The following is a 27,264-nucleotide window of genomic DNA, read 5'->3' as shown; positions in this document are numbered from 1 at the left end:
CCAGGAAAAGGAAAACAAAGACTTACTAGATAGATTCCAGATGCTTCACAACCGCGCTGAGGACTGGGAGATCAAGGCTCAGCAAGCGGAAGGGGAGAATAGCTCAGTCCGCCTGGAGCTGCTCTCCATCGACACAGAGAGAAGGCACCTGCGGGAGCGAGTGGAGCTCCTGGAGAAGGAGATCCAGGAGGTGAGGCCACGCTGTCCTGGAAGGGCGCCACAGGGATGCTCTGTGGCTGTCATACTCAACGGGGGCCCGGTCCCTTTTCACAGTAGAAAGAGACAGGCAGCATAAGGTTTGCCGGTTAGCTGCTCATGAGTGTGTGGTGCTATGGCATTAAGTACATTCTTAACAGTGTGCTAACCTCCACCTTGTAGAGTACTTCCATCTTCCCCAGGCTCACTTAATCTCAAAACGGATCTGTCTTAAATCATGTTTTGTCCTTTTCCAAGGCTACATTCAAATGTGGTGAAGTTTGTTTACTTCCACATTTGGGACCTTGAGAGTCGTGTTCGTACTAACATGGTGTTCTAGTTACTTTCATGGGTTTTGGGACAAAATGACGAGCTATGGGCTGGAGAAATGGCTCAGGAGTTGAGCATTTCAACATAAATAAGCTCTCATCATTATGTCAGTTGAATAAAAATTTTATTAATATAGTTTTGAGTTCAGGTAAATTAATAAGGACTCACAGTTTGATATAATTAGATTGCCTATTTGTTTTCATGGTATAAGTTTCAAGTTATCATCCTTCAGGAGAAAGTAATGACTCTGTACTGCATAGAGTTAGAGCCCCCAATATATATATACTAATACATACTAAACCTTAGACTATTATTTTGCAGTAATGTCTTTGCAGCTATAACCATGTAAAATGGGGCCGTGCCTAAGACTAATACAAAATGAGGGCACTTTAGCAAGCAAAGGCATGTCAGACACCACCGTGCAGAGACAGACGCAGACACTGCTGATAGTCGCTTCATGACTATCATGCTCAGAGACGGGCATGGGGCGGGCTCTGCTTCAGAATCTCCAGGGACTCAGCCTTGCTCTCACTTGACATTTGCATCTCTGCCCCTGGAACTGTGAAGAGGAAATGTCTGTTGTAAGCCTTTAAAGTTGTTGCTGCCACAGCCCCAATACACACCAGTTCAGACTTGGGGATCAAGAACGGGGGTCACTGCTGTAATAAACATTGGGAAACACAGAAGTCTTAGAATTGAGTAATGAACAGAAACTGGAATCATTTTGAGGTGTGTGGTGGGAAAAGCCTGGATTGTCTTAGAGAGAGATTTATAGAAGTATTAGTACTGTGGGCTTCATGAAGGGAGAAGGTGACGTGGGATATAGGCCAGGCAGAGGAAGGCCTGTGCAGCATCACCAGCCTGAGATGTTACTCCGGAGGCTGGAGCCTTTAAGAAGTAGAGCTGTGCTGAGGATGTTAGCTCACGGGATACATCACTGAAGAAATCCTGGGGCCTTGGTTCTTCCTTACCTGCACCCCTTGCTTTCAGGCTGCAGTGAAGTGAGTGGACTCGTGTGGTGCCACGCCTCGCCACAACCCAAAAGCAATGGGGCCAAGTGACCATGGGCACAAATCTCTAGAACTAAGCTAAAATACAATTGTCCTCCAAGATGATTCTTCAGTATTTTGTCGCACGGAGTGACAGCCGACTAACAGGAGCACTAGCCAGCTTCGTCCTCTTCCTCTCCGGTTAGGATGGAGCCATCTGCTCTATGTCCCATACTGTATTTCAGTAGCGGAAAACTTGTTTTCTAGCGTTAGAAGTAGGTAGAGTAAATAGTTACCTCAGAGTGCACCAGTCGTAGTCGTAGTCAGACCTAACCTAGACGGTGCCTACGTGAGCTGGAGCTGACGCTCGTACTGTGGGTGGAGGACCATTGAGTTGGTGCATTGGAGCCAGGTGATTCTGAGGTTTTTCCACATGGCAGGAAGACAGAACTGACTGCTGCAAGTTGTTTTTTGATCTTATGTGTGCAACCCAGCCCAATAAACACATATTCAAAAAAAAAATTGAATCTATTAAATAAAAGAGTTTGGCCGCACTGGAGGCGTTTGATGCTTGAGAAGGGTGTAACTTTGCAGGGCTTTAGAGCAGGTACAGTTATGACTGCCAAAAAGTCTCGAATGCCTCACTACTCCTGGGTGTGACCAGAGTGAAAGCAGTGTCTTTGCAGACGTGGTTAAGATTAGATCCTGCAGGTAAGGCAAAGCATGATCCAGTGGACGTCCCGAGTCCATCTTAGATGAGGGAAATGTGGGGCACTGAGGAGCGCTGTGAAATAAAGGTGGAGACGTGCGCAAGGCAAGGTGGTCACCAGCATCACCAAAGAAAGGAGAGAGGCCTAGAACTCTGCCTCAGTTCCACAAGGAACTGGTTCTTAAAATCTGGGTATGCAGGGATAGAGAAATGGCCTAGTATTTAAGAGCTCTGGCTATGCCTACAGAGGACTTGAGTTTGATTTCCAGCACCTATAAGGTGGCTCACAACAGTTGGTAACTGCAGTTTCAGGGGAATCTGTTGCCCTGTTCTGGCCTCTGTGGGCCCTACGTGCCCATGCTGTACAGACTTGGTGGCAAAATACTCATAATGTTAAAAATAAAATATTTTTAAAAGTGATACTGGCTTTCGGCATCCAGATGTGAAGGGGGAATGATGACCCCAGTGTTCTCAGGATTTCTCTGGCTATGATAGAGCAGGATGGCAAGAGGGACTTAAGAGAGAGATAGTTCACTGTGGTGTCCAGGTCCAGAGGGGGCATCCATACCGGGCTGAGGGCATCATGGCAGCAGGGGGTGCAAGAGGAAGCGGAGGTCACTCACACAGAAAACAGTAAGCCGGGAGTGGGCAGGGCTGTAAACTCCCAAAGGCCACACTTCCCCCAGCAAGCCTCCTGTCCCAAAATCTCCATAGCCTCTCCAAGAGTGCCACCAACTGGGGACCATGTTCAGCTGCACACGCCTGTGGAGGACAGTACAAAGTCAGACAGCACACTCAGTTTGTGTGTCTGTGACAGCAGGCCTCCAAACTCTGAGTGACTACAAACTCTTGGTTAAATAAATGCTTCTCTGCTTATAATAGTGTCTTAAAGAGGGCCCTTACAGCTTTATCTTTATTATTGCTAATATTCTTATGTGATGTGTAGAATGGGTGTGTGTAGGATTTTTGTGTAGTTTGTTTTTGTACTGCTGAGGTTGGGTGCTTGGTTTGATGCAAGCTAGGAAACCGCTCTACCCGTGAGCCGCGCTGCACGCCTGGCCTGTGTGCTTGATTTGGGGACCTGCTGGTTGCTCAGTTCTGACAGTGGAGCATCCAAGCACTTGCTTTCCTGTAGTGATGTCTCATAAGCTTCGTTGCAGATACTGTTCTTTTTTTAATTGATTGATTTCTTTAAACTCTGTTAAAGTCATTCTGCTTTTTAAGAGTGGCTAGCTCCTGAAACCCCAAAGTAGATTTTATAGAAATTCACAGTTATCACATAAAATTTAAATAACAAGAAATTTAAAATGTGTGCTATTTCAGGAAAGTTTTTGAAGAGTATTTCAAATTTTGCTCATTATTTCAAAAATCACTAAAATCTTACAAAGTTAGCCAGTGAAACTAGACTAAATTTAAATATAAATTTAGGTATTTAATATTAAAATAAACCCCGGTTTTCAAATTTAGAATTTAAAGGAATGATTTGGAAATATATATAAATACATTTTCATATTGTATGTTACTATATAATAAGAAAAACCAATATTATAATAAGGGACATTTATAAAGAAAAAAACTTTTTTAAAAAACACTCATTCACAACACTTCAGTGTAATTTTCATCTTTGCATCTTCTAAATATATACATTAGATATTTAGTTATTATGATTACTAATTATATGCCAGTCCTTTTATGCATAAACTCCCTGCTTAGACTGTCTTAAAATAGCACATCACTTCCTGAGAATGTTTTAGCATATGCAAAAATTGGCACTTGGTTTTCTGAAGTAAGTTTGTGGCCACACAGGCTCCAGAAGCCATCTTTGAAGGCTTGCACTTTGAGTGGCGGAGCTGCGTCACTTTTCATGTTTTGCCTTTGTGTTCTCAGCACATCAATGCGCACCACGCATACGAGGCCCAGATCTCATCCATGGCCAAGGCCATGTCTCAGTTGGAAGAGGAACTGCGTCGACACGAGAGCGAGAAAGCCACCGTGTTGGGCGACGTGTCGTCTCTCCGAGAGCTGTGCATTAAGCTTGACTCGGGCAAAGACGTCATGACCCAGCAGCTGAACTCCAAAAGCCTCGAGCTGGAGAGGGTAGGTGCAGGGAGGCATGGCAGGCACTGCTGGAGAGGGCAGGTGCTGGGAGGCATGGCGGGCACCGCTGGAGAGGGCAGGTGCTGGGAGGCATGACGGGCACTGCTGTACAGAGCGATGCTCACGGCCCGACTCTACATTCTCTTTTCGAGTGTTCCCTGTGATTGTAAGATTTTGATGGCTGGGTTTGACGACTCTCTGCCGAGGTTTGTCAGTGGAGCACGAGGGTGCGATGGGGCGTGGCTGAGCAGGGAGTTCGTGCTATCCCGTGAGACACTCTGGGCAAGAAAGTAAAAAGCAGATAAAATTGAGTTGGAATAGGTGGTACTTAGGAGGTTAGGCATTTTCTAGGTGTAGATTGCAAACATACATTATTTTTTTTTAATTTAAAAGTAAAATTTGATTGAAAGATTAAAGTTTTCTAAATTGAAATTTTTATAATAAAATCTCAAGACATTTGCCTTATTAATTGAGTCTTCTTTCCTGGACTTGCCCATCCCCAAGATGAGACATTCCTTTGAGTGGGCTGGTATGTGCTCTCATGTGAGCATGTCTTTGAGTTTCTCTTGTCGAGCTGTGTACTGAGACGTTGCAGTCCTCGCTTAACTGTGCCGAGAGATGAAGCGTGCTGCAGCGGGCACGGACTCGTGGCTGAGGTGGGGGTCATCATCTGTGTTACCCTCTCTGGAGGGGGAGATGGCTGCTGGTTGTCTGAGAGGAGTACGCCTTAAAGCCAAAGAAGTCCTTGTAGAAGTAGCAAAGAGAACTTTAAAATCATCATGCTTTTCTTACAACCAAAGAAATGTTTCGAAGTCTTCCACCAGTACTCAAAAACAAAACAACTGAGCAGTCAGCCACTGTTATATTGTAAGATAAATAAATTTTCAGACGATGCCTAAACTTTTACTGAATTAATCTTTGGTTTTTTTTCCTGTAGGCAGTAGCAGAATTAGAGAATGTAAAATCAGAATCAGAACTGCTAAAAAAACAGCTGACGAGTGAGAGACAGACAATTAAAAACCTCGAGTCGTTGTTAGCTACAAACAGAGATAAAGAATTCCAGTCCCATTTAACGTCCCATGAGAAGGACACGGAAATCCAGCTCCTAAAGGAGAAGTTAAACCTCTCGGAAAGCAAACTGTAAGTGTTGTGAATCAACCTGTGCAGGGAAGTTGTTTTCCACTTCTGAGGTAGCGAGGGCACCGGAGGGCTGTGATGCAGAACCACAGAGCTGCTGTCTTTACCTGACTTCCTCCTGCTGCGTCTGGATGGCAGGAGGAGACGTGGTGTCTAAAGCCATGGATGTGCACATCTTCGCCCAAGGTGGAGCCACGGGAGGGAGCAGGGGAGGAGTGAGCTTCAGGGGAGGACCTGAATTTGAGGAGTGAGCAGAGGCCTTGCTGAGGGGAGGCTTGTCAGGGTCAGCTGGTTGTAGATCGGAAAGGCTTAGAGCAGGTGAGAGTTGGTACTCAAGTGACGACTGGTGATGACAACATCCTAGAAGAGAAGATCCTGGACTCATGAGCACACAGAAAAGTGGGCTTTGACAGGGCCAAGGAGTTGAAACAGCGTTCCCTATGAGGCGAGAGGCGAGGGAGAGCGAAGGGGCGTGTTTTACCTCCTGTGTTTCTAGTTCATGGCTTGGGCAGCACGTGATACCCGCTCCGCAGCCGACAGTAAGCCAAAGACTGTGACAGACCTCCGCGCTAGAGAGAGCCACTGTTGAAACACTGTGATCTTTGTCTCTTCTTAAGAATCAGCCCAGTTGTATTTGCACTTGATTCTACAAAAGAGGTCATTCGTTTTTTTATTTCTAAGATCTATACATTTGTTTTTAAGAACTACCCAAAACCGAGAAACCTCCATGCTGCGAACTAAAGTGGCACAGCTGCAGACAGATTACGATAATCTGAAAAGGCAGATGTCACATGAGAAGTACGAACGGTAAGACAGTTCTGTTGAGCACTGAACAGTGTTTCTGCATACTCTATCCATTTTAAAGAGTACTTAACATGGCATGCCACCAGCAAGCTGCTTTAGCATTAATATGTAAACTTAGGCACTTCCCCCTAGAGCAAGAGACTCCATGACAGGCAGAGTCCCTGTAGCAGGGAGCAGCACTGCTGTGGAGGTGCTTCTGGAGCATTCTGTAGGGGACGGAGGGTACAGGCGGGGACAGCAAAGGTCCATGCAGGAGCCCAGATGCAGTGCAGGCAGGGTCTCTGAACGCACTGCCGTGGGCAGCGATGATGATGATGATGATGATGATGATGATCGTGTCATGAGCGCAGCTAGCGGTCATGGGCTGGGCTCTCAGCATGTCCAGTCTCATGACGACATGATGGGAAACTGAGGTCACTTGTAAATGGCAGAGCTGCTGTTAAAGCACAAACATGACGTCAGGGCACAGCTCATGCCGCGATCTCTGTGATATGTTCCCCGCTCCTCAGCCGTTTTCCTGCGTACAGTTCAGATCATTTGCCTTATGTGAGAATATCCGGTCCCTAAATAGTGCAACGATGAGGCCTGTTTAACCATTAACATCAGCCAGATACGGTGGCAGGCCCCTGTGTCCCACCATTCAGGAGGCTGAGGCAGGGGGATGATGAAGCCAGTCTGGGAGACCAGTGTCCAAAAAGAAATGAATTAAAATCGAAGTCTAATTTACAAATCAACAGCCAGCTTATATTTCTCTGTTGCTCTTTCTTTAGACACCTGAGATCGGTTTTTGAGTAGGCTAAAATTGCCTATTAGAGCATTTAAAACTTTATTCTTCCTGTTTGCATCAGAGCTTGAGTGATATGTCTCATGAAGTGTAGATGAGTTTTACTGCGGCAGTGGTATAAGTTTTGGACACTTGGAAGATGGAGTGCTAAATTATATATAATGATTTCTCTGTGATTCCAAAACTCTCAGTCATGTTCTCTGTGGTCCAGAGTTAACACCCCCCTCCTGCCCCCTGGGCCACAGAGGAACCCTGGGCCTCATGAATGCGTAGCCCCTGCTCTTTACATCAAACTAAGTGACTCCCCATCACGGGCACCATCTCCCACCCTCTAGGCAAAACCTGCTTCTTGTGGAGGCAGCGAAACAGTCTAGGTACCTCAGCGCTGGATGTCCCTCAAAGGCCACCATACACTAGCAGGACCCTGTGTGTTTATTTAGTTGTCTTGGATAGAAGGAGAAACTTGGAGAGAAAAAGTCTTTTAGAAGTTTCTTTGGCAGGGTAACACTGAAAAAGGAAAAGGTTTGAGCAACTGTTCTAGGAAGAAAAGCTGAGTACTGAGTAACTGAAGGAAAGGGCAGACTGAGGCCCCTGGGGCCCCAGGCGCTGACACACCCCTGACACTGGGAAGAGCAGGGTGATGAAGAAAGTGGGCTCCTCTGTCTCTGACCGTTGGGATTAGAGGCACAGCAAAGGCTAGGTGGACGAGCAGAGAGAGGTGAGAGGAAGGGCAGGGGAGGGAGGTGTGCAGCGGGGGAGCACTGTCCTCAGTGAGAGGAAGGGCAGGGGAGGGGGCTGTGCAGCGGGGGAGCACTGCCCTCAGTGAGAGGAAGGGCAGGGGAGGGGGCTGTGCAGCGGGGGAGCACTGCCCTCAGTGAGAGGAAGGGCAGGGGAGGGGGCTGTGCAGCGGGGGAGCACTGCCCTCAGTGAGAGGAAGGGCAGAGGAGGGAGATGTGCAGCGGGGGAGCACTGTCCTCAGTGAGAGGAAGGGAAGAGGAGGGAGATGTGCAGTGCAGGAGCACTGTCCTCAGTGAGAGGAAGGGAAGAGGAGGGGGGTGTGCAGCGCGGGCGCACTGTCCTCAGAACCTGGACTGCAGTGACAGCAACATTAGCGAGGTACAAGTGATTCAGGATTGCTTCAGACATCGGTGTGTACAAGACTGTCTTTGAGCTCATGCGCGCGCGCATACACATACACACACACATACACACACACACACACACACACGTGATTATGCACCCCTGTGATCCTCAAACTCTCTAGGAGGAGGATGAGCAGGAGACCAGCCTGCCTACATAGCAAAAGCCTGTCTCTAGAAGACGTGGGCACCTGCTGGGGTGGAGGCGAGTGTACAACTGTGTGGACACTGGAGTTTGAACTCCCTTTGCGTAGAATCAGGAAGGACTTGATGGAGCAGGCCCTGGGGACAACACAGATGTGAGGAGAGGCAGAAGCAGAGGGGCCATGAAAGAAGAGGGAAAGCAGAGGCAGGAAGGGCAAGGCAGGAAGCTGAGGTGCTAAGCACCCAATGCCACGGAAGACGGTAAAGGGTAAGGAAGCATGGCACTCGAGACAGACAGATACAGACAGACAGACAGATATATACATATGTAAACACACATACACGCATGTTTAAAGCAGAAAGAAGAAAGGAAATTCCCCAGAATCACTTTTAATATCTTGAGTTTAACATCTAGTTGTATATTGGGTTTTGGTTTTATTTTTGAGACAGGATCTCTCTCCTTGTGCCTTGCCCCCACCCCAAGTGCTGGCATTACAGGCACAGGCCACCCTGGCTGCCTTATGTGGATTTGTATGTTTCTGAATGTATACTTGGTATACTTACATTTTAAAACTAGATATACCATTGTGATTGTTATGTTTTTATATGTTACTTATTAATACCCTAATGTTCTGACATAGTATAGCATAATTGCTTCGGATAATTTCTCCTAATGTATATTCTTTTAATTGAAATATTTTACATACTCCTGAAAACAACTACAAATCGGGGCTGGAGCGATGGCCCAGTGGCTAAGAGCACAGGCTAATCTCGCCCAGGACTCGGTACCTACACAGTTGCTCACCACCATCCATAAGTATCCTCCTCTTACGGACGGCGGTGAGCGGCTGTGCAGGGGCCAAGTCTTCCCTCCTTACTTCCTGTCATCTTCACTTACAGAGAGCGAGCACTCCAAGAGATGCGCCGGCTTGGCCTTCCTCCGTCACCTCTGAGTTCTACTCTGAAGTCTCCTGTGCAGTCTCCTGAACATATAAATGCATAGTTATCAGAAAGGTATGTGTCAGGTACCAAAGACAGGTAAAGATAATCTGTAGTTGTAAAACTTTTAGAATTGTCCCTGTCAGAGAAAGAGAGTTGGCTTGGAAAGGAGTTCCCAGGAGCTTCCTGGAGCAGTGGACAGGGCATGTCCTATGGGCCCGTGGCGTGGCAGAGTTACATGGTATGTGCAGTTGTAGACTTGCATCAACTGAACACATGTTCTGTGCATTTCACTGTGTGTTAACTTTACCTAAACAGAAAGGAAAGGAAAGGGCTAGGAGTATGGGTCTGTAGGAGAACACTCGCCTCATGTGCAGGAACCCTGGGCTCACTCTTAGCCCTGCAGAGAAGTGGGGGAGTCAGCGATTGCTAAGAAATATGAGATGTCACAGGATGGTATTAAGCAGCTACCAAATTCAATGTACAAATAACAGTTGATGAAGTGGGAAAGGCGTAGAGACAGCGCACGAGGTGCAGAGCAATGTGCAGGGGTGTAGGACTGCGAGGAGCAGAGCAGTGTGCAGGGTGCAGGGCTGCGAGGAGCAGAGCAGTGTGCAGGGGTTTAGGGCTGCGAGGAGCAGAGCAGTGTGCAGGGTGTAGGGCTGCGAGGAGCAGAGCAGTGTGCAGGGGTTTAGGACTGCGAGGAGCAGAGCAGTGTGCAGGGTGCAGGGCTGCGAGGAGCAGAGCAGTGTGCAGGGGTTTAGGACTGCGAGGAGCAGAGCAGTGTGCAGGGTGCAGGGCTGCGAGGAGCAGAGCAGTGTGCAGGGGTGTAGGACTGCGAGGAGCAGAGCAGTGTGCAGGGTGCAGGGCTGCGAGGAGCAGAGCAGTGTGCAGGGGTTTAGGACTGCGAGGAGCAGAGCAGTGTGCAGGGTGCAGGGCTGCGAGGAGCAGAGCAGTGTGCAGGGGTGTAGGACTGCGAGGAGCAGAGCAGTGTGCAGGGTGCAGGGCTGCGAGGAGCAGAGCAGTGTGCAGGGGTTTAGGGCTGCGAGGAGCAGAGCAGTGTGCAGGGTGTAGGGCTGCGAGGAGCAGAGCAGTGTGCAGGGGTGTAGGGCTGCGAGGAGCAGAGCAGTGTGCAGGGTGTAGGGCTGCGAGGTGCAGAGCAGTGTGCAGGGTGTAGGGCTGCGAGGAACAGTGTGGGGGAAAGCCTTGACAGTTAGGGCGGGGCGTACAGCCTATGTGTATAGGTGTATACTCTAACTCATCCGTCCTAAGTGTAAGGAGGGTACACAGACCCTGAGTGGAAGACTTGTCTGTAGTGGATCTGCCTCATAGCCGTGTCTGAGCCACTCAGGAAATGTGGGAACCAGACATAGAAAGAGTAGGAAGAGTTTGCAGTAGATCTCAAAATGAGTTCACAAAACTCTTCTCAGCTCTTAGGAAGTGGAGGCAGGAAGGTCAGGTGTTCGAAGTCATGCCCAGCTGCATGGTGAGTTGGAGGCCCACTTGGCTGCCTGAGACCCTGCCTACAGTAGGCACAGTCGGGGAAAGGTGCCATGGCAAAGGCGCATAGCTCACTGGGATTGCACTAACATCTACTTGGCGTGCACCAAGACAAAGAAATCATAAGCACACTCTCAAAGCTTCTGTCTTAATCGTTAAAGCATAGATTCTTTTTCCTTTGTTTTTGGATTTTATCAGTGAAATTGAACTTTTTTGGCTTCTTATTCTCTGTGGTGCATTTATGAGATCCAGCCAATGATACGTGTGCTTTCTGGTGGTTATTACTGCTGCATAGTGGAGTACCCTGACGTAAACGTAAACCATTAGTTCGCACTCTGCGCTCGACAGGCATCGTCCTAGCTGTTGGGAAGAGCGCCCTGAGTACAGATTTAGGATTGGAATTGCTGGCATCACTTACCCCCGAGCTTCTGTAGACATAAGGCTCTGTTTCCAAGGAGCTGATGTCAGGATGCCTTTGGCCGAGGCGTGGTAAGAGATGGACTGTTTCCTTGGTGGTCGGAAAGACGCCTGAGTCAGACCCTGGCCGTGACAGATGTCACTGAGGATGCAGACTCACTGACAGAACGCTTGAGTCAGCTTCCTCCATCTCTTTGCCTCTTTTAATAGAAGCACTGTGTGTGGATGATAATTAGCATTTCCTCAGAGGCTCAAGTCCCATCACAAACAAGGGCTCCTCTGGGCCTTCACACACTGAGGCCAGTGTCTAGGGCCCAGCCTATGATGGCCGATGACTGCCTTTGTGTGAATGTTTATGTTCTTAAAACATTTATTTTCCTATCATCCCAGTCACTGCACCCTTACATCCGGTCAGGTACTGGGTTGTTTTGAGGGTGCCTAAGTGGCAGTTTACCTTTTGTTTCAATGCCTCAGAACAAGGTGCCAAACACGTTTCCATACTTGACTGTTGGTGGTTAACTCTGAGGTTGTCCAAGTAGAATGTGGGACCAGTAGCCACTGCCTCTCTAATAACGTTACAACTAGTCCACTTGGGCCTTACAGAGGCTTCAGTTTCAGTACATGGCATAGCAAGCCGATTCATCATGAGCATTGGCGACTGGCCCTTAGCCTGCCTCCTCTACGCCATCCTACTGATCAACGCCTTCTCCAAGGCCCTCAGCCATCAGTCTTTCCGTCAGCACCACCAACCACTCTCACTGCACAGGGGACGAGGAGACCAAGTGCATGTCTTCTTCACACAGCGTCCGTCACACAGGCTCACTGAGGGAAGCTGGGACTCGGCAAACCAGACAGTCCCTCAGGAAGTGGAGGGATGCCTCCTAAAGCAGATGGCGCTGGGGAGACAAGTCTTTATTAGAGACTGTATTGTAAAACTATAGAACTAAAGCTTTTATTAACTTATTGAGTGACTCATTTTTGTCTTCACTTACCTTTCAGATTATGGTTTTCAGTGAGTTTCTACATGGATTTTTATAAGAACACAAGAGTAATGAAATATTTGAAGTACTTGTTCCTGCAAATCATGAACATTGACACAAATTCTACCTCTGTCAGCCTTTATTTAAATCAGTGGATATTTATGTAAAAATGTTTAGTTTTAAAGAGCCTTATATGTATATTTTCATATGTGAAAAAAGCAAAATATGTATTAATAGCTTAACTGATGTGATATGTGAATTTTTATTATTCCCAACTAAAATTACTCCTTAAAATGTGTTTATACTGTGAATTAATTTAACATGCTCACCTTATGCTTTAATAACCTGTGCCTTAGTGAACCATGATGTATGCATGCATGTAAGTATTCTCGCACTCTTTAGGTGTGTTTATAGCCCATAGCATGATGGATTCAGAGAATGATCTATTTGATGCTCTTCTCAAGTGTGACGTCAGTCCACATGCTGTCTGTCAGACAGGGGAGTCTTTAAATCGAGTCTAATGGCAGGACTTTTTTTTTTTTTAAGTGAAAGAAAGCGTTTATGCGAGCTTGTGGCTCCAGAGAGCTAGGACTCCATGAGGGCCGCGTGGCAGCTAACAGCAAGCACCCGCACAGAGCTGGAGTGAGCAGGGAGGGAGGGAAAGCCCTGCACTCCGAAAGCCTTTCCTGGGGACACCCTTGCTCCAGTATCTCTGTACCTCTTAAGCTCCCCAAACAGCACCCCTCACAACTGAGGGCCAAGCGTTCCAGTGTCCAAGCCTGTGGGATACATTTCTCATTCATACTATAATTTCTAAAACCAAAAATTCAACAGATACCATTTTTCTTTTTCCTGAGGTTTTTGCTGTTTCCGAGAGGTCAGACCTACTGGAGATGAGCTACCTGTTCAAACATTGCTTATATTCTCATCAACTTTGAAAAACTTTTTCCTGGCTATAGAGGGACTATACCTAGTGACGTCATTACATAACTCTAGATAAAGTAGTTATGGCCTTGTGTAGTCAAGTGCAAGCAGGAAGGGCGGCAGTCAGAGACACTTTTATCTATGTGGGCCTCGTCTGGGCTGGCCTGTGCGTTCTCCATGTGATGCAAATTTTTTTTTTTTTTTTTTAGAATTAAGCTAAAATATATTCAGAGTTTTGTAAAACAATCAAATGAAAAATTGCGGCATATTTTTTTACTAAATTCTTCAGTGTACTAGTCTAAAATTACAGAATATTAAAGTACTATAAAGTAAATGTAGAAAAGTGTTTTTGTTAAACATCCAATATGCATCTGACAATACCTGTTTGTGGCCTCGAATCCCGGAGACTTACCCAGTCTTTCAGAATAGCATGTAAACACCATCCTGTGGCAGATAAGTTGAAAACACCTTTTTACAATTTCACTTTCAAGGTTGTAACTCTAAAGAGATTAGCTGTGTGCCAACCCTAAGAAGAGAGTAGACATATAAAATAAAATGTCAGATACAAAGACTAATCATGTATCAACTGTTCACATTTGAAGAAAATCCTCTTTTAAAACCACATTTCATAATGATTAAGAGTGAACTTAAAAGTCAGCACAGCACAGGCACAGCTATGAGAAGCAGGCTTCGATTCCTCTGGGCTTAGGTGGGGAGACCTCGTGTCACTAGTGAGCCCTGTGTGCTCAGGGTGTCTCCTTTACAATAATTTGCTGCATATTTGAATATAGGATGACTTCCTCTCCCACCATCTTTATCATTTTTTCATTCTATCTCCTTTGAGTAAATTCATGTTTTGTAGCAAAATACGGAAAAAGGACCATTTACAATGTCATTTGGAAACTCTTGTAATAAATACATGTGATAAAATATCTGTCTCCACCTTTTCTCCCAAAGCAACAGCAAGACACACTTTCTTAAATGTTCATTTTTAATGGCTTCTGTAATTATAAATTTGTTCCTTTCAAACTTGTTATTTTATAACCATTGAACCTCAGGTTTTTAACAGTGAGTATAATTTAAAAAGTGAATGTTCCTTTTATAGATTGTCTTACTTTTGTTTTAAATAACTTTAAATCATGGAGTTTGATTATAGATTTGCCAATAAACATACCAGTCAATTTACTTTCTCTTTTCTTTACAACATATTTTATAATATAATATTAGTCATATTCTTAATTCTAAAATTAAGTAAAATTTACTCAAATCAAACTTTATCATGATGGGAGTTGGGAATATCTTTTAAATTTTGTGCCAGCCATCTTTTTAAATAAGTCCTTAATTTTTGGTTCAAAATACAAGAATTTAAATCAGAGTTCCTAGTGGATACACCATGAACAAAATGCACTGATATGTGTTTATAGTTACTCAGTCTTCTCACTGTAAATAATTTTAGCATTACTATTACGCTGTGTACCCATCCTCCTGGCTCATTGCAAATTTACCACACGCATCCCATACCCTTCTCCCCCAGTGAGAAGATTCGACCATGTGACTCACTGTCTGCCTTTCCACCATTAGCTCTGTCTACCTTCAGCATTTTCCTGTCAATGTCTTTGGATCACCACATTGCAGTCACCTGGAGGACGTTGACGAAAACCTACACATGAGGTCCTACACTCCACCGAATAGATGAGAATTTCTACGGGTGAGGCGCAGCCTTGTGGCTGACCAGATTTGCAGGACAAAGCAATGAGCCGTCTCCTGTGCAAGGAGGCTGAACCATAAGGACTTGCTTTAATTTCCTATATTTATTATGCTCATGTCCTAATATATGATCTACTGTAGAGGAAGCTCCAAGCTCCATCAGCCTCCTCTTGAAGCTTTGGTTTCCTGTCCCAGGGACGGGTGGGGCAGGCCCTGCTTCTGGAAGTAACTGCTGTTTTTCTTCCTTCTATCTGGGGCTGAGTGGCTGCAGCTTCATTTTGACTTTTCTGGTAAAAATCTTCAATATGTTGAAAGAAGATAGAAAGAAGCAGATTAATTCAGTCCAGGAGCTGGAGAGGAAGGTCACCCACATGATGTCAGAAGATGGGGGAGATGCCGGAGAGCCTCAGCCGTATAGACAGAATGGCCACAAGGAAGAAAGAATGAGCAAATGGAAAATAAGCAAACACAACTACCATGTCAAGAACTCTGGGACACAGTCAAGACCAAACCCAGGAGTCCGTGAGAATACAAAAAGGAGCTGAGTTAAACGGTAAAGGCTTGGAGAGTCGGCAGTGTCGGTAAAAATACTAGACAAGAAATTGTGGCCTGCGTGAAGCCTTACCTGGAGCAATAAGACAAAGAAGCAGGATACAACTAGGAAAGGAAGAAGTCAAATTATCCCTGTTTGCGAACAATAGAATCCTATCTTTAACAACCTTGAAGACTCCGCCAGAGAGCTTAATCCAGATGAACATGGACACTGTGCAAAGCAGCTGGGTGCAGAATTAGCATACAAAATCAGTGGCCTGGGTGCTTGTTTTACTATTTGATGATATTCTTATCCTGCTTTAAAGCAAGATGGCGTCAGTGGGGCCCATACATGCCATAGAGGCCCAGGTGACCAGAGAAATCTCCAGCCTGGAAAGGGTGGAGGCATATGTAAAATATATAAAGAACTGAAAACATTCAACACCCCAAACCAAAATCATCCACCAATAAATAGGCTGGTGAATTGAACAGGCGGCTCACAAAGAAGGAAGTGGAAGTAGCAATGGGTACTTGAAAAGATGCTCGATGCTCAGCTTCCTTCGACATCAGACAAGCGTGGCATTGAAACTGCGTGGAGATCCCTGCTTGTCTCAGTCAGCACAGCTATCATCAAGAAAGCATGGCAGTGCTGCTGAGGATGGGGGGAAGATAGCTCCTTACACACTGCTGGGGGGAACGTTAGTGTGCACAGCTACTGTGCACATCACCGTGGAGCTTCACAAGAAACTAAAACACAAGAACATGTGACCCAGCTGCACTCCTACATAGAGAGACCCACAGGACTCTCCGAGCTCATCGCTGCACTACTGACAACAGGCAGGCTGTGGAGCCATCAATATGATGTGGATAAGGAAGATGTGCTTCATAAACACAACAACCATAAAGAAAAAATAACATCACAGTGGCAGGAAAATGGGCCAATCTAAAGAACATGTTGTAGCAAGGATTTTGGTTTCTTTAAAAACACAGAAATATAAGAATGTGGTTTCATTTTAATCCCAGGTGTGGTACGAGGCTACTTTAGATCGTCCACAGCAGCTGACTATGTGCTCTAGCGGGTGCGTGATTTTGACAGCTGCAGATAGTGTCTGCGAGTGTGTGACATTTGGAATTCTGAGGACGCTTCGGAAGGTATAGAAATGCTACGGCCCCAAGTGCGGGTTGTTGGTTCACGTTGGATGCTGCTGGTTGTGGTCTGTTAAGTAGCCATGTGCAAAGAAGAAAGGAGGAGGAGGAGGAAGAGGAGGAGGAGGAAGCAGGGGAAGTTAGATCCCTGATGGCAAGGAACAACCTTGCCTCTAAGGAACTCGATGCCCCAATCATCAGGAAATAATCTAATGATAACATGTATGAAGTCCTCCATTCAACTCAATAAAACACAGAAGACCACTAATTAGTCACAAAGGAAGCCTAGGAGTCAAAGGGGTTAAGTGAAGCTATTTTTTTTTTCTGATCACAAAAATTTTAAATAAAAAGAAATACTAGCATCTGGGAGCTTGACTTTTATAAATTTCCCTTGGGTGAAAGAAATCACAAGAGAACAAATGGAGAGCAGTGGGAATAATTCTATCCCAACGTGCAAGAGGTTAAGCTGGGGGGCCGTAGTGGGTACGAGGCCAGCCTAATCTACGGTCTCAAACGGCCAAGAGAAAACAAGGAATCACGAAAGAAATGAAGTTATTTGGAACTTAGAATTAGTGATAATGGAATGGATGTAGAATCATCTGGGATACAGATGGTACATCATCAGAAGCCAACTTCAAATCTACTAGAAGAAAACCACTAATCCATTAATGTGTAAACATTACCTCATGGTCAAACACACACACACACACACACATACACACACGCACACAGAGCAACCTCTAATGCCTGCTAAAAATAAGACAAAGTAGGAAACTGTAAAGTCAACAACACAGAGTAAGTTTAAGAAATTCAAGACTGGATCTTTAAAACAATAAGTTTAAAAACAAAAATCACAAAAAAAACCAAAACAAAAAGGAGGAAGTAACTGTAGCAAAAGCATGAGGCATAAAAAACTAAAACTGGGAGGAGGAGGAGGGGAGAGGGAGGAAGGGAGGAGGAGGAGGGGGAAGAGGGAGGGAAGGGAGAAGGGGGAGGAGAGGAGGAGGAGCTAGTGGCGGCTAATAGTAGTGGCTAATATAATGGATGAAGTAAGTTCTGAGAAAATGTAAAGTGCTAAAATTTAGAATAAAAAGTAATATAACATGAGCAGAACAATATTCAATAAAAACAGTGGGTCTGGGATTTGAGTTTGTGGACAAAGTGATGAGTTATTATCTGAATGTTTCATGATGCAGGCAGGAAATGAGATTCTTGGGTCAGGGATATAAAAAGGCCCATATTGCTCATGGTACAGCAGGCAACAGAGGCAGCAGGTCTGAGTTGGTCTCTTCTCCCAAGCTCCTGAGCCGTAGAAAGGTCCAGATTAACATCAACCATGCAGAGGCTCACTTCACAGCTTAGCAACACTTAGCTTTGCAAATCCATCTCTTTCGTGGCAGGTGCAAATAGGCCTGCTCTTTGTCAACAGTTCTTCAACCCTCAAGGCTGCTTATGTCAACCACAGTGCTGAGAATGTCATGGGTAAGCATCAAGAAAGGCCTTGCATCCCTGGATCATCCTCAATGATGTGCAAGGATGCTCCCAGTACACAGAAAATTGCCTTCTGGACCTAAATCTGGAAAACAAACTTATAATTGTGTGTGTGTGTGTGTGTGTGTGTGTGTGTGTGTGTGTTCAAGCACAAACAGTTCATTGACTATCTTGCCTTATATAGCCCAGAGGCTGAGAGCCAACCTGTTCCATACCTTGATAGGGTTATCTTAATCGGATTCTCAGAATTTGGCTCGATTGACCTCTGTCACACTTCCCCGACTTTGGGTTGTGTTGTCTAATGGCTCTAGACCATTATTACATTGTGTAAGAAACATGGGCAGTGTCTGTCACTGGCCACATTGTAGCCTTGTCAGCTATATGTGATGCAACTCAAGTGTGAACGTTAATCTTCGTTGTCAGCTTGATGGGCTTTAGAATCACCTTGTGAACAAACAAACCTCTGCGTGTGTCTGTGAAGGAAATGCTACAGAGAGTAAAATGAGGGACCGTTGTCCCTAAATGTGGTTAGCATGGGGGCCAGGGTCCTAGACTCAATAGGAAGAATGAGCTGAGCGCTAGCTATCATTTAACTCTCAGCTTCCTGCTGCGGCTGTCACGTGACCAGCTGCCTCAGACTCTTGGCACTGCACTTCACTGTCAAACTGTGAGTCTGCAAAGGCTTAGTTCCTTACTCTGCTTTTGAGGCCTTTTATCACAGAAACAAGAACAGTACCCAGTACACTGGTGACTTCTCTGCACTCAGGAGAAGCAGATGCATTCGTAGCCTGATAGAAAAGGGTTCTGCTAGTCACGGTTTTGATGTGCTCAAGGTAGAGTCCATGTCTGGGGGGGGGGGGGGCTTCCCCTCAAAGCACTTTTGAGTGGATCAAAAAGGAGCAGTCACGCCCACATGAGTTTGTTCCCAGGACCAGAACAGCAGCAACCACTGCTCTACTAAATCAGCAATCCTGACTCTGCTCTAAACAGCTGTCCTTATACCACAGAGAAGAGCAGACCTCACTCCTCCCCAAGGCAGTTTTCTCTTTAAGATGGAGGGAGGCCGTTACAGAAAACCACAACCAATCAAAATATAGCATTGTGGAGCCAATTTACAAACCACCCTCTCAGGGAGCCTTTTGGAAGAGGGGACAGGAAGGTTGTAAATGCCAGAGGAACAGAAGCTTTTTGTGAGACTGTGTATCTTAGAAATGTCAGGAGCTACACCCATGAAGTCTCACCAACAGGACCCACTAAACAAGGAATACAGCAATAGCCATTTTTTAGTGCATGACTTAATGGCATCAAACACATTCATAATGCTATACAGAAACCATCACTTTCCCTTGCCTGAACTGTTTCATTCTTAAGGTATCTCTGGGTTTGTTTTTAAAGGCCTTATGTAGATTTTTTTTTTTTAAAGAGATATACAGTGTCAGTGGACCTGGCCCCAGGTTTCCCTTCATGTGTGAGAAACACCATCTGGCTTTTACTTCAAAGTTCCCCAGCCTCCTAGAATGGGTAGGGAAGCTACTTTCCCCATGTTCTGGAATGGTTTTGCAGGCAAGAAAATTGTTGGTTCCTTTCTTGTTGGCAGGAACTGACCCAGAAGTCAACTGGGCAGCGTCTCTGTTAGAGAAAAACATCCTGTGCTCTTCTGATTTCTTCTACAGCCACATTTCCTCCACCTTCTTCAGTTTCATGATTACATTCCTGGAAATCTTCCATTTAATCTATTATTATTCCATTTAGAAATGCTTAACTATTTCTCATTTCACTGTGGAAGGCTTAAGTTTTATATCTCTTGGCTGATAGGCCAGAGATTAATTAGTCTATGTAATCAATTTTTATATGCATGTTTTATTTTGTTAAGTTTACTGTTTGTTTTGTATCTCACCAGCTTCTGCTACACACTCACACACTCACACACACCCCTCACTTTCATACAACACACACACATACAACACACACACATACAATATACACAACACACACATATATACACATACATATATACACCATGCACATCCCTACACACACAGAGACACAGAACAGATACAAATCAAGATTGATACGGGTGAATTTACTGGAAAGTATGCTTTGTCCATCTTTAATACAAAAGTTGCTTAAAATAAAGTTTCGATTAAGCAGGGTTCCTAGGGGCTCCCAGAGACCGAAGCAGCAACCACAGAGCCTGCATGAGTCTACAGCGGGCCATACTCACTGTGCTGCTTTACCTCGGGGGTTTTGTTGGACTCCTAACAATGGGAGTGGGGGTGTTTCTGACTCTTCTGCCTGCTCGTGGGACCTGGCCCCTCTTCCTGGGCTGCCTCCTCCAGCCTTGATATGAGGTCACATGCCTGGTCATATCGCATCTTGTTGTGCCAAGGTCAGTTGATGTTTCTAGGAGGCCTGCTCTTGTCTGAAGGGAGTAGATCTGGGAGAGAGAGGATGTTGTGTGTGGGGGGACTGGAAGGAGTGGAGGGAGGGAGGACTGTGGTCAGGATGTGAGCGAGGGCAAAGGGAGGAAAGGATGTTCCAGAGGCTGGGGACGTGGCTAAGTCACTGACCATTGCCTAATGTGCTCAAGGCCCTGGCTTCAACTCACGGCACTGAAAGCAAAAAACAAAACCAAACAAGAAATAAGCCATGTAGGTAGGATTTTGATATAAATTTCTAATCCATTGACTTTTGGCCAAAGAATTATGAATTTTGACCTTTGAAACTTGTTGAGTTTTGTATTTTTATCTAAAACTTTTTTGTGTATATTGCGATTGTTTTAGCGTATGTTTTCTGTTCGTCGGGCACACATTTGGAAGTTTTCCTTCAAGCTTGTTACTTCTGTGCAGCCCTCTCCCTACTCACAGAGCAGTCTCAGAGACAAAGTAAAACATATCTTGCTATAAAGTAGATTTGCATGATTTCCTTTTATTTTGGGTTTTGCCTTAAACCACATTTTCTGTTGTCAGGTACATAGACTTCCATTACAGAAAACCACAACCAATTGTTATGTACTTTTTTTCAGACTTATTTATTTATTTTATGTATATGAGTACTCTATCTGCATGTACGCCTTTGTCCAAGAAGAGAGAATCAGATCCCATTACAGAGGGTGGTTGCTGGGAATTGAACTCAGGATCTCTGGAAGAGCAGCCAGTGCCCTTAACTGCTGAACCATCTCTCCAGCCCTGCTTCTGTGTACAATTTTTATCACTTGGTATATTTCACCCTGAAATCCCTATAATCAGATATTGATAATACATCTTATGCTTTCTTCTCTGAAAACAGCTTTATCTGGAGATCTGCAGTGACGCCTCAGTTAGGAATCCTCTTACCGTGCAAGCATGAAGACCTAGGGTAGGATCCGTGGAATCTCACCACACTGCTGCTGACGGGGGCCCATGCCTGTAATTCCAGCTCTGGGCAGGCAGAGAAGGAGGCTTGACCTCTGGGGCTTGTAGCCACACAGTTTAGTTAAACTGATAAAGCCCAGGTTCAGTGAGAGATTGTCTCAAAAAATAATGTGGAGAAAGTTTGAGGAATATACCCAACGTCTACCGTGGTACCTCCACATACACTGGTGCATACAAGAATGTGCACACATGAACACATACAAACACACACACAAAAGGATTTTAAAATATTTTTATTTAAACAACTTTATTGATATGTAACTGCCATGCCATGGAATTCACCATTGCATTGTAAGATTCGATGGTATCTTAGAATATCCATAGCTGTGGAACCAGATCCACAATTTTAAACCAACCTCATCGCTCCAAATATCCACACTCTGTTTTCTTTCAGCACACCTTCCTCACACGACCTATCGCTATTTCAGGAGCCTAGCCTATCTGGATGCTCGATATAAGGGGATCATGCTGTATGTGGTTTTTTTATGTTTGGGGTCTTTTACTCTCAGTGTAATGTTCTCAGGGTTCAGCCCTAATACGTACAAAGCTCATATATGTGTTAATTAGCACTTCATGCCTTCTATTGCAAAATAATGTCATCATATGCCTATATTGCTAACTTGAATACAGCTGGTCCTTTCCAAACCTTCACTGTGAAGGTTTTTTCCCCTAAGAATCTGATCAATTTAGCTCTTACCTTTATGTTTAATATGTATTAAGTGTATATGTATTAAGTTTATATACATATGAAGTTTATATGTATTAACATATAAGTAAATATAAGTTTAAGTTAATATGTATTAACATATAAGTTTATTCTTATATAATTCTTTTGTATATATTCAGTTGCCCTTCTATATTTTGCTGGTATGTACTATGGATCGGTATGCTTGAGAAGTCAGAAGAAAGACATTCTCTTTCTTTCTTTCTTTCTTTCTTTCTTTCTTTCTTTCTTTCTTTCTTTCTTTCTTTCTTTCTTTCTTTCTTTCTTTCTTTCTTTCTTTCTAAGAAATTTCTATTGCTACTAAACCAAAGTTAAAGGAATCTGCTTAACTCTTTCTAAAACTCGCCGGGCAGTGGTAGCGCACGCCTGTAATCCCAGCACTCTGGGAGGCAGAGGCAGGCGGATTTCTGAGTTCGAGGCCAGCCTGGTCTACAGAGTGAGTTCCAGGACAGCCAGGGCTAAACAGAGAAACCCTGTCTCGAAAAAACCAAATCCAAAAAAACCCCCAAAAAAGCCAAAAAACCAAAAAACTCTTTCTAAAACCCATTATTCTTGTTTCGAGTAAAGCAGACATAGTTTAGGATATGTGTAACAATGACCAATGAAACAACACTCTAATCCCAGCACTCGGGAGGCAGGCGGATCTCTGTGAGTTCAAGGCCAGCCTAGTCCACAGAACGAATTCCAGGGCAGCCAGGGCTACACAGAGAAACCCTATCTGGAAAAACAAAACAAAACAACAACAAAAAATTACCCAGAAAAACTTAGTTGACTAACCCTCCGTGCACTTGAACGCTCCAGTATGTTTCTTACTTCTGAGTCTCGCACGCTGCCAGCATTGAAATTATTGGTCCTGTTTTGGACCCTAGGACCTTTGATTCGTTATAGAATATGTGTTAGGATTGGTTTTCTGCTTTTTTTTTTTTTCACACAGAAAAGTTTTGCCTTAGTATTTAACAAGAAGCCTAAATTTTGGTATCTTTTTATTTGTAGCATCAAAAGGCCCGGTAGAAGTGATCTCCAACACTTCTATTGAAATAGCCATGTATGGAGCTAAGTCTTATTGCTTCTGATTAACTTACAAAAGGACGAAATACTCTTTCTCCCTAAGATATCAAAGTCAATATTTAATTTCATTATGAGTGGGGACAATAACGACCTATGTCACTGTGTTCAAATGCCCTGAGACTCAGCAATGCAATCGCTAGCTTTTTCTATCTCTGAAGGGACAGCTTTCCACTTCTGTGACTCAGAAGTCCCAGATGCATTCTGAGAGTATGGACCATGCAGGGTGAAACCTCTTTAAGGTCCAGGTCACTCTAGTTACTGACCGGTTTATACTAGTACACGGGACCCGGACTACATCCCGGGGCGGTGGTGACTGAGACAGTCTTGGCTTCTTGCCTCTTGCAAGGTGCGCTTTGACCCTCGCGTTCAGCCTTCATCTGGCCATCCCTGCAGCGGTGGAGAGGGCACTGGTAAGTCCCACACGGTGCCCTGGGCTAACTCTTGGTTTCGAGTCAGCCGGGGTGCAAAGTGTCCGGGACGCACCAACCGAGCTCGGCGGGCAGAGCGGCGGTGTCCGGGTGGGGCGGGCGCGGGTCCGAGTGGCCGAGGCTAGCGCGGGCGGAGCATGTGACCACGGCGCGCGGGGCTGGGCGCGCAGTGCCGCGCGGTGGCGGCGGCGGGGAGAGCAATGGAGGCCGCGGGCGCCTGAGAGCCGGCCGCGCTGCTGGAGCTGCTGCTGCTGTGGCTGCTGCTGCGGAGGCTCGGCGGGCTGGGACGCTCCTGGGACGCGCGGTGCTCGCCATCGCCCTCTCCACGGCGGCGCCTGGCGAAACCGCAGGTGAGCTTCCCTCGGTCGCGGGAACAGACAATGGGCAGTGGGTGGCTTCTCTCCTACCTTGCCCCGGGCGTGGGCTTGCACGGCCCGCGGAGGTCTCGGTGCGACGACCCTGTGCGCGGCGCAGCCCCTCTCCTCTGGATCTGTGCGGGGCGTGCGCATCCCTGGGTCCCTGGGAGGAACCTGCGAGCGGGCTGCACCCCGGGAACTTGGCGAGAGCGTGGGACCCGCTCAGCCCCGCGCTCCTTCCCGCGCCTTGTCCAGTTCCCGGGTCCCCAGCGCAGAGCCGGACCTCGCTAGCCAGGAGCGGAGTCGCGGACACGCTCAACTGGGTCCCCAGGCTGCATTGCTTTGTTTAACCTCTGCCGAGCCGATGCGCACAAACTCTTGTTGCCCCAATTCTGATGAGCTACCAGTTTGATGGCAGAGGCGAACAAAGGTTTCCCTCCCAGGGCTGGAGCAGGGCACCGCACGCCGCCGGGCGTGAAATGGGCTCGCCTTATCTTCTCCCATCGCGGCTGTTTTCCCCGCAGCTATAACCGCCCTTTCTTGCAGAGCTCTGTGGTGGTGAGATTGGACCTCTAACCCCTTGGATGCAGTGGGTGGGGTAGTATGGCTTTTAAAAAAAGAACCAAGTATCAGCCAAGAACAGACGTTTGAATTTTATGTTAGATGTTTGCACACTCTCAATGGCTTTCCAAATTGTGGATTTCAAGGGGGAGAAATGCATATTTGAAGACATAGATTCAGTGTAGGGGGAGGGTGGCGAAAACCTAGTAACTGTGACCATGTGTTGTGAAATTTTAATATGGTTTTACAAATATAGGCCGGGAAACTGATCTGGCATTGGGTGTAGGTGAAGGTGTGTGTGTGTGTGTGTGTGTGTGTGTGTGTGTGTGAGAGAGAGAGAGAGAGAGAGAGAGAGAGAAAGAGAGAGAGAGAGAGAGAGATGGGGAGGTGGCAGTGGTGGCAGGGAGTGGTTAGAATACAAAGGATAGGGCAGTTTTAGTAAAAGGTTTTAGTAGATATCCTGTGACAAATAAGCAATTCATTAAATTGTCAGTTAAATCAATGTTCCCCCGTAAAAATTACCTCCAGTAGTTGTTGAATTATATAATAAGATGACTAGCGGTCCTTTGGCATTGTCTGTGACTCGGGTATCTGAATACAATGATCGATTTTGAGTAATTTTTAAAGAGTCAACAAAAGGAAGGCACCTTGGGCGCCACCTTTATTCCTTGGCTTTTTTTTTTTTTCCAAAGAGAAAACTGCCTATAGGAAAAAAGAAATTCAAGGCCAGTTTTCAAAAGAAACATTTGAAAATGTATCTTGAGTTGGTTATGTGTTCGCGTTATGCTAACTCACAAATATGTGTGTGTGTGAGGGGTGGGTTTCTGCAGTGGTTTTATTATTATTATTTTACTATTGTTTACTTAAATTTTACTCGAAAGTTTTTGTTTAGAGTCACCTGTAACAACTGAGAGACTTTCAAGACTTTTCAGTATGAAGAGAGCACTGAATTTGGAGCCAGGAAGGCTGTGACGCTGGCATTAGAGTTAGGTAAAAACAAAATTAGATAGTTCTTCATAATCTACAAAGCGCTGTAACAGTGTTAAGTTATTACTGCTAGGCGGAAAAGCTGCGTTTTACATTTTCTTTTACAATTTTGTAGCAATTTTTGCCCGTTTTGTGTATGTTTCTGTGTGTACTACTCACCTGAGTGTACGTGTGCATGCACCCTTCCGTTCACACGCTTGCGGAGGCTAACGGTTTAACGTTCTCTTCCTTGTATTTTGAGACAGGGTCTCTTATTGAATTGAACCAGAAGCTCATCAATTTGGCTGGATTGACAGGCCAATGCCCCACCCCCGCCCCGCCCCCAGCACCTTCTTCATATGTCTAGCTTTTCTATTCTTACTGAGGCCCCAAGCTCAAGTCCTCGTGCTTCTACAGCAAGAGCACAATTGCTGTCTGCTTTTGCAGCCTGTATGTCTTCCATTGTTTTCTGTTTCTTTGTTTTTGTTGTATTTTGCTTTGTTTTGAGACAGAGTCTCCTTTGGTCCTGGCTGGCTTTGAACTCTTTATGTAGCCAAGAATGGCCTTGAACTCCTGCTCCTCCTTCCTGCTTCCACTTCCAGGATGCTGGGATTGCTGGTGTGCGCCTCCTCCTTGTCAAAGCCCCGGTCTGTTTCTAACATGGCGCAGAGTGGTATTCAGGAGTTAGTGGTGGAAAGAACAAGCTAGTGATACAGGAAATGCAAACGAATAAAATATACATGCAGGCGCAGCTGGCTTACTGTGACGAGTATTTTGCTGAAGACCTACTATGTGTCAAGAACTGAAAAGCATTTCCACGTGTGGTCCATGAAAGCCTGGTGCCTGACTTTTACAGTCATGGTGGATATGCATCTTCATGAAACGTGGGGCCTTTTAGGTGGTCTCTGTGATGTCACCCTACAGCTGCATAGGGACAGGCGGACATTTCACTTGTTGAGCGAGGCTGTTGTTCACAGGCTCCTTGTGCAGAGGCAGGGCAGATGTGATCATGGCGATTTGTAGGTAAGGAAATCCAGACGCAGCGGGATTGAATGACATGCCAGCTCTTGCCACTAAAGCACCGGTGCCAGGGGCAGACGCTGGATCGCATGCGTGCCTGCTGCTTGGGCCCTGAATCACAACCTCCTCTGAGACACTGGGCTCCCCTAGAAAACAACAGTCTAGTTCACGTCTACATCCTTGGATACACTGTATACAAGGAAGAGCTGGTAAATATGCCAAGGTCTTGAGTTGGGGGACTGCACTTGAAACTGGCTGTCCTCGCAACAAGCCCTTTGTGTGGCAAGTAGTTCAAAATTTCAGCTTCCTCCTCTGTGAGATTCCTTTTTCCTGAAGGAATAGTGTGAGGGTCAAATGAAATGCTATAAACATATCCTTTTTGAAATATCAACGTAAGCAAAGCAGAACAGTTTATCTTTATTCTCATTATTAAAAGGTAAAAGGGTGGGTTTGAATTGGGAGATGTATTATTTCCTGGTATGCAGACACCGTGGTGTGTTTTGTGTGTGTGTGTGTGTGTGCAAGTATGTGCTTGATTTTTTTTTAAGGACCAGGTATAGGACCCTACATACACTCAGCAAGCACTGTGTCACTGAGACACATCCCCAGTCCCTGGTCTCTTGGGACACAGTTGCTGTGTAGACTAGTTCTCTGACTCAGCCTTCCACCTGCTGGAATTATTGGCACACATCACATGATACATTTTTAAACTCTCAAGGTAGTGTGTAGATTTCCCACATGTGTTCTCCATATGACTTTAAAGAT

General features: G+C 45.5%; 2 protein-coding genes across 9 annotated transcripts in view; both read left to right on the top strand.

Annotated features, from left to right (window-relative positions):
* Nucleotides 1-13,294, top strand: part of Cep135 (centrosomal protein 135) — a 62,434-nt gene extending 49,140 nt beyond the window's left edge. For 2 of the 3 annotated variants that reach the window (XM_052198346.1, XM_052198347.1), the window contains exons 21-26: nucleotides 5-190; nucleotides 4,111-4,320; nucleotides 5,258-5,460; nucleotides 6,139-6,264; nucleotides 9,229-9,342; nucleotides 12,184-13,294. In XM_052198346.1, the coding sequence (XP_052054306.1) occupies nucleotides 5-190; nucleotides 4,111-4,320; nucleotides 5,258-5,460; nucleotides 6,139-6,264; nucleotides 9,229-9,331 (828 nt within the window). In that variant the 3' untranslated portion in view covers nucleotides 9,332-9,342; nucleotides 12,184-13,294. The remainder of the gene's footprint in view (nucleotides 1-4; nucleotides 191-4,110; nucleotides 4,321-5,257; nucleotides 5,461-6,138; nucleotides 6,265-9,228; nucleotides 9,343-12,183) is intronic. The other variant, XM_052198348.1, reaches the window with a different exon arrangement.
* Nucleotides 13,295-23,869: 10,575 nt separating this feature from the next.
* Cracd (capping protein inhibiting regulator of actin dynamics) overlaps nucleotides 23,870-27,264 on the top strand; it is a 219,527-nt gene continuing 216,132 nt past the window's right edge. For 5 of the 6 annotated variants that reach the window (XM_052199561.1, XM_052199558.1, XM_052199557.1 and 2 more), the window contains exon 1: nucleotides 23,870-23,946. The gene's annotated coding sequence lies outside the window, so the exon portion shown is untranslated. The remainder of the gene's footprint in view (nucleotides 23,947-27,264) is intronic. The other variant, XM_052199560.1, reaches the window with a different exon arrangement.

Source organism: Apodemus sylvaticus, chromosome 11, assembly GCF_947179515.1.
Source record: "Apodemus sylvaticus chromosome 11, mApoSyl1.1, whole genome shotgun sequence".
NCBI lineage: Eukaryota > Metazoa > Chordata > Mammalia > Rodentia > Muridae > Apodemus > Apodemus sylvaticus.
The sequence above is the reverse complement of the archived record's forward strand: the minus strand, read 5'-3'. Positions and strand labels throughout refer to the sequence as shown.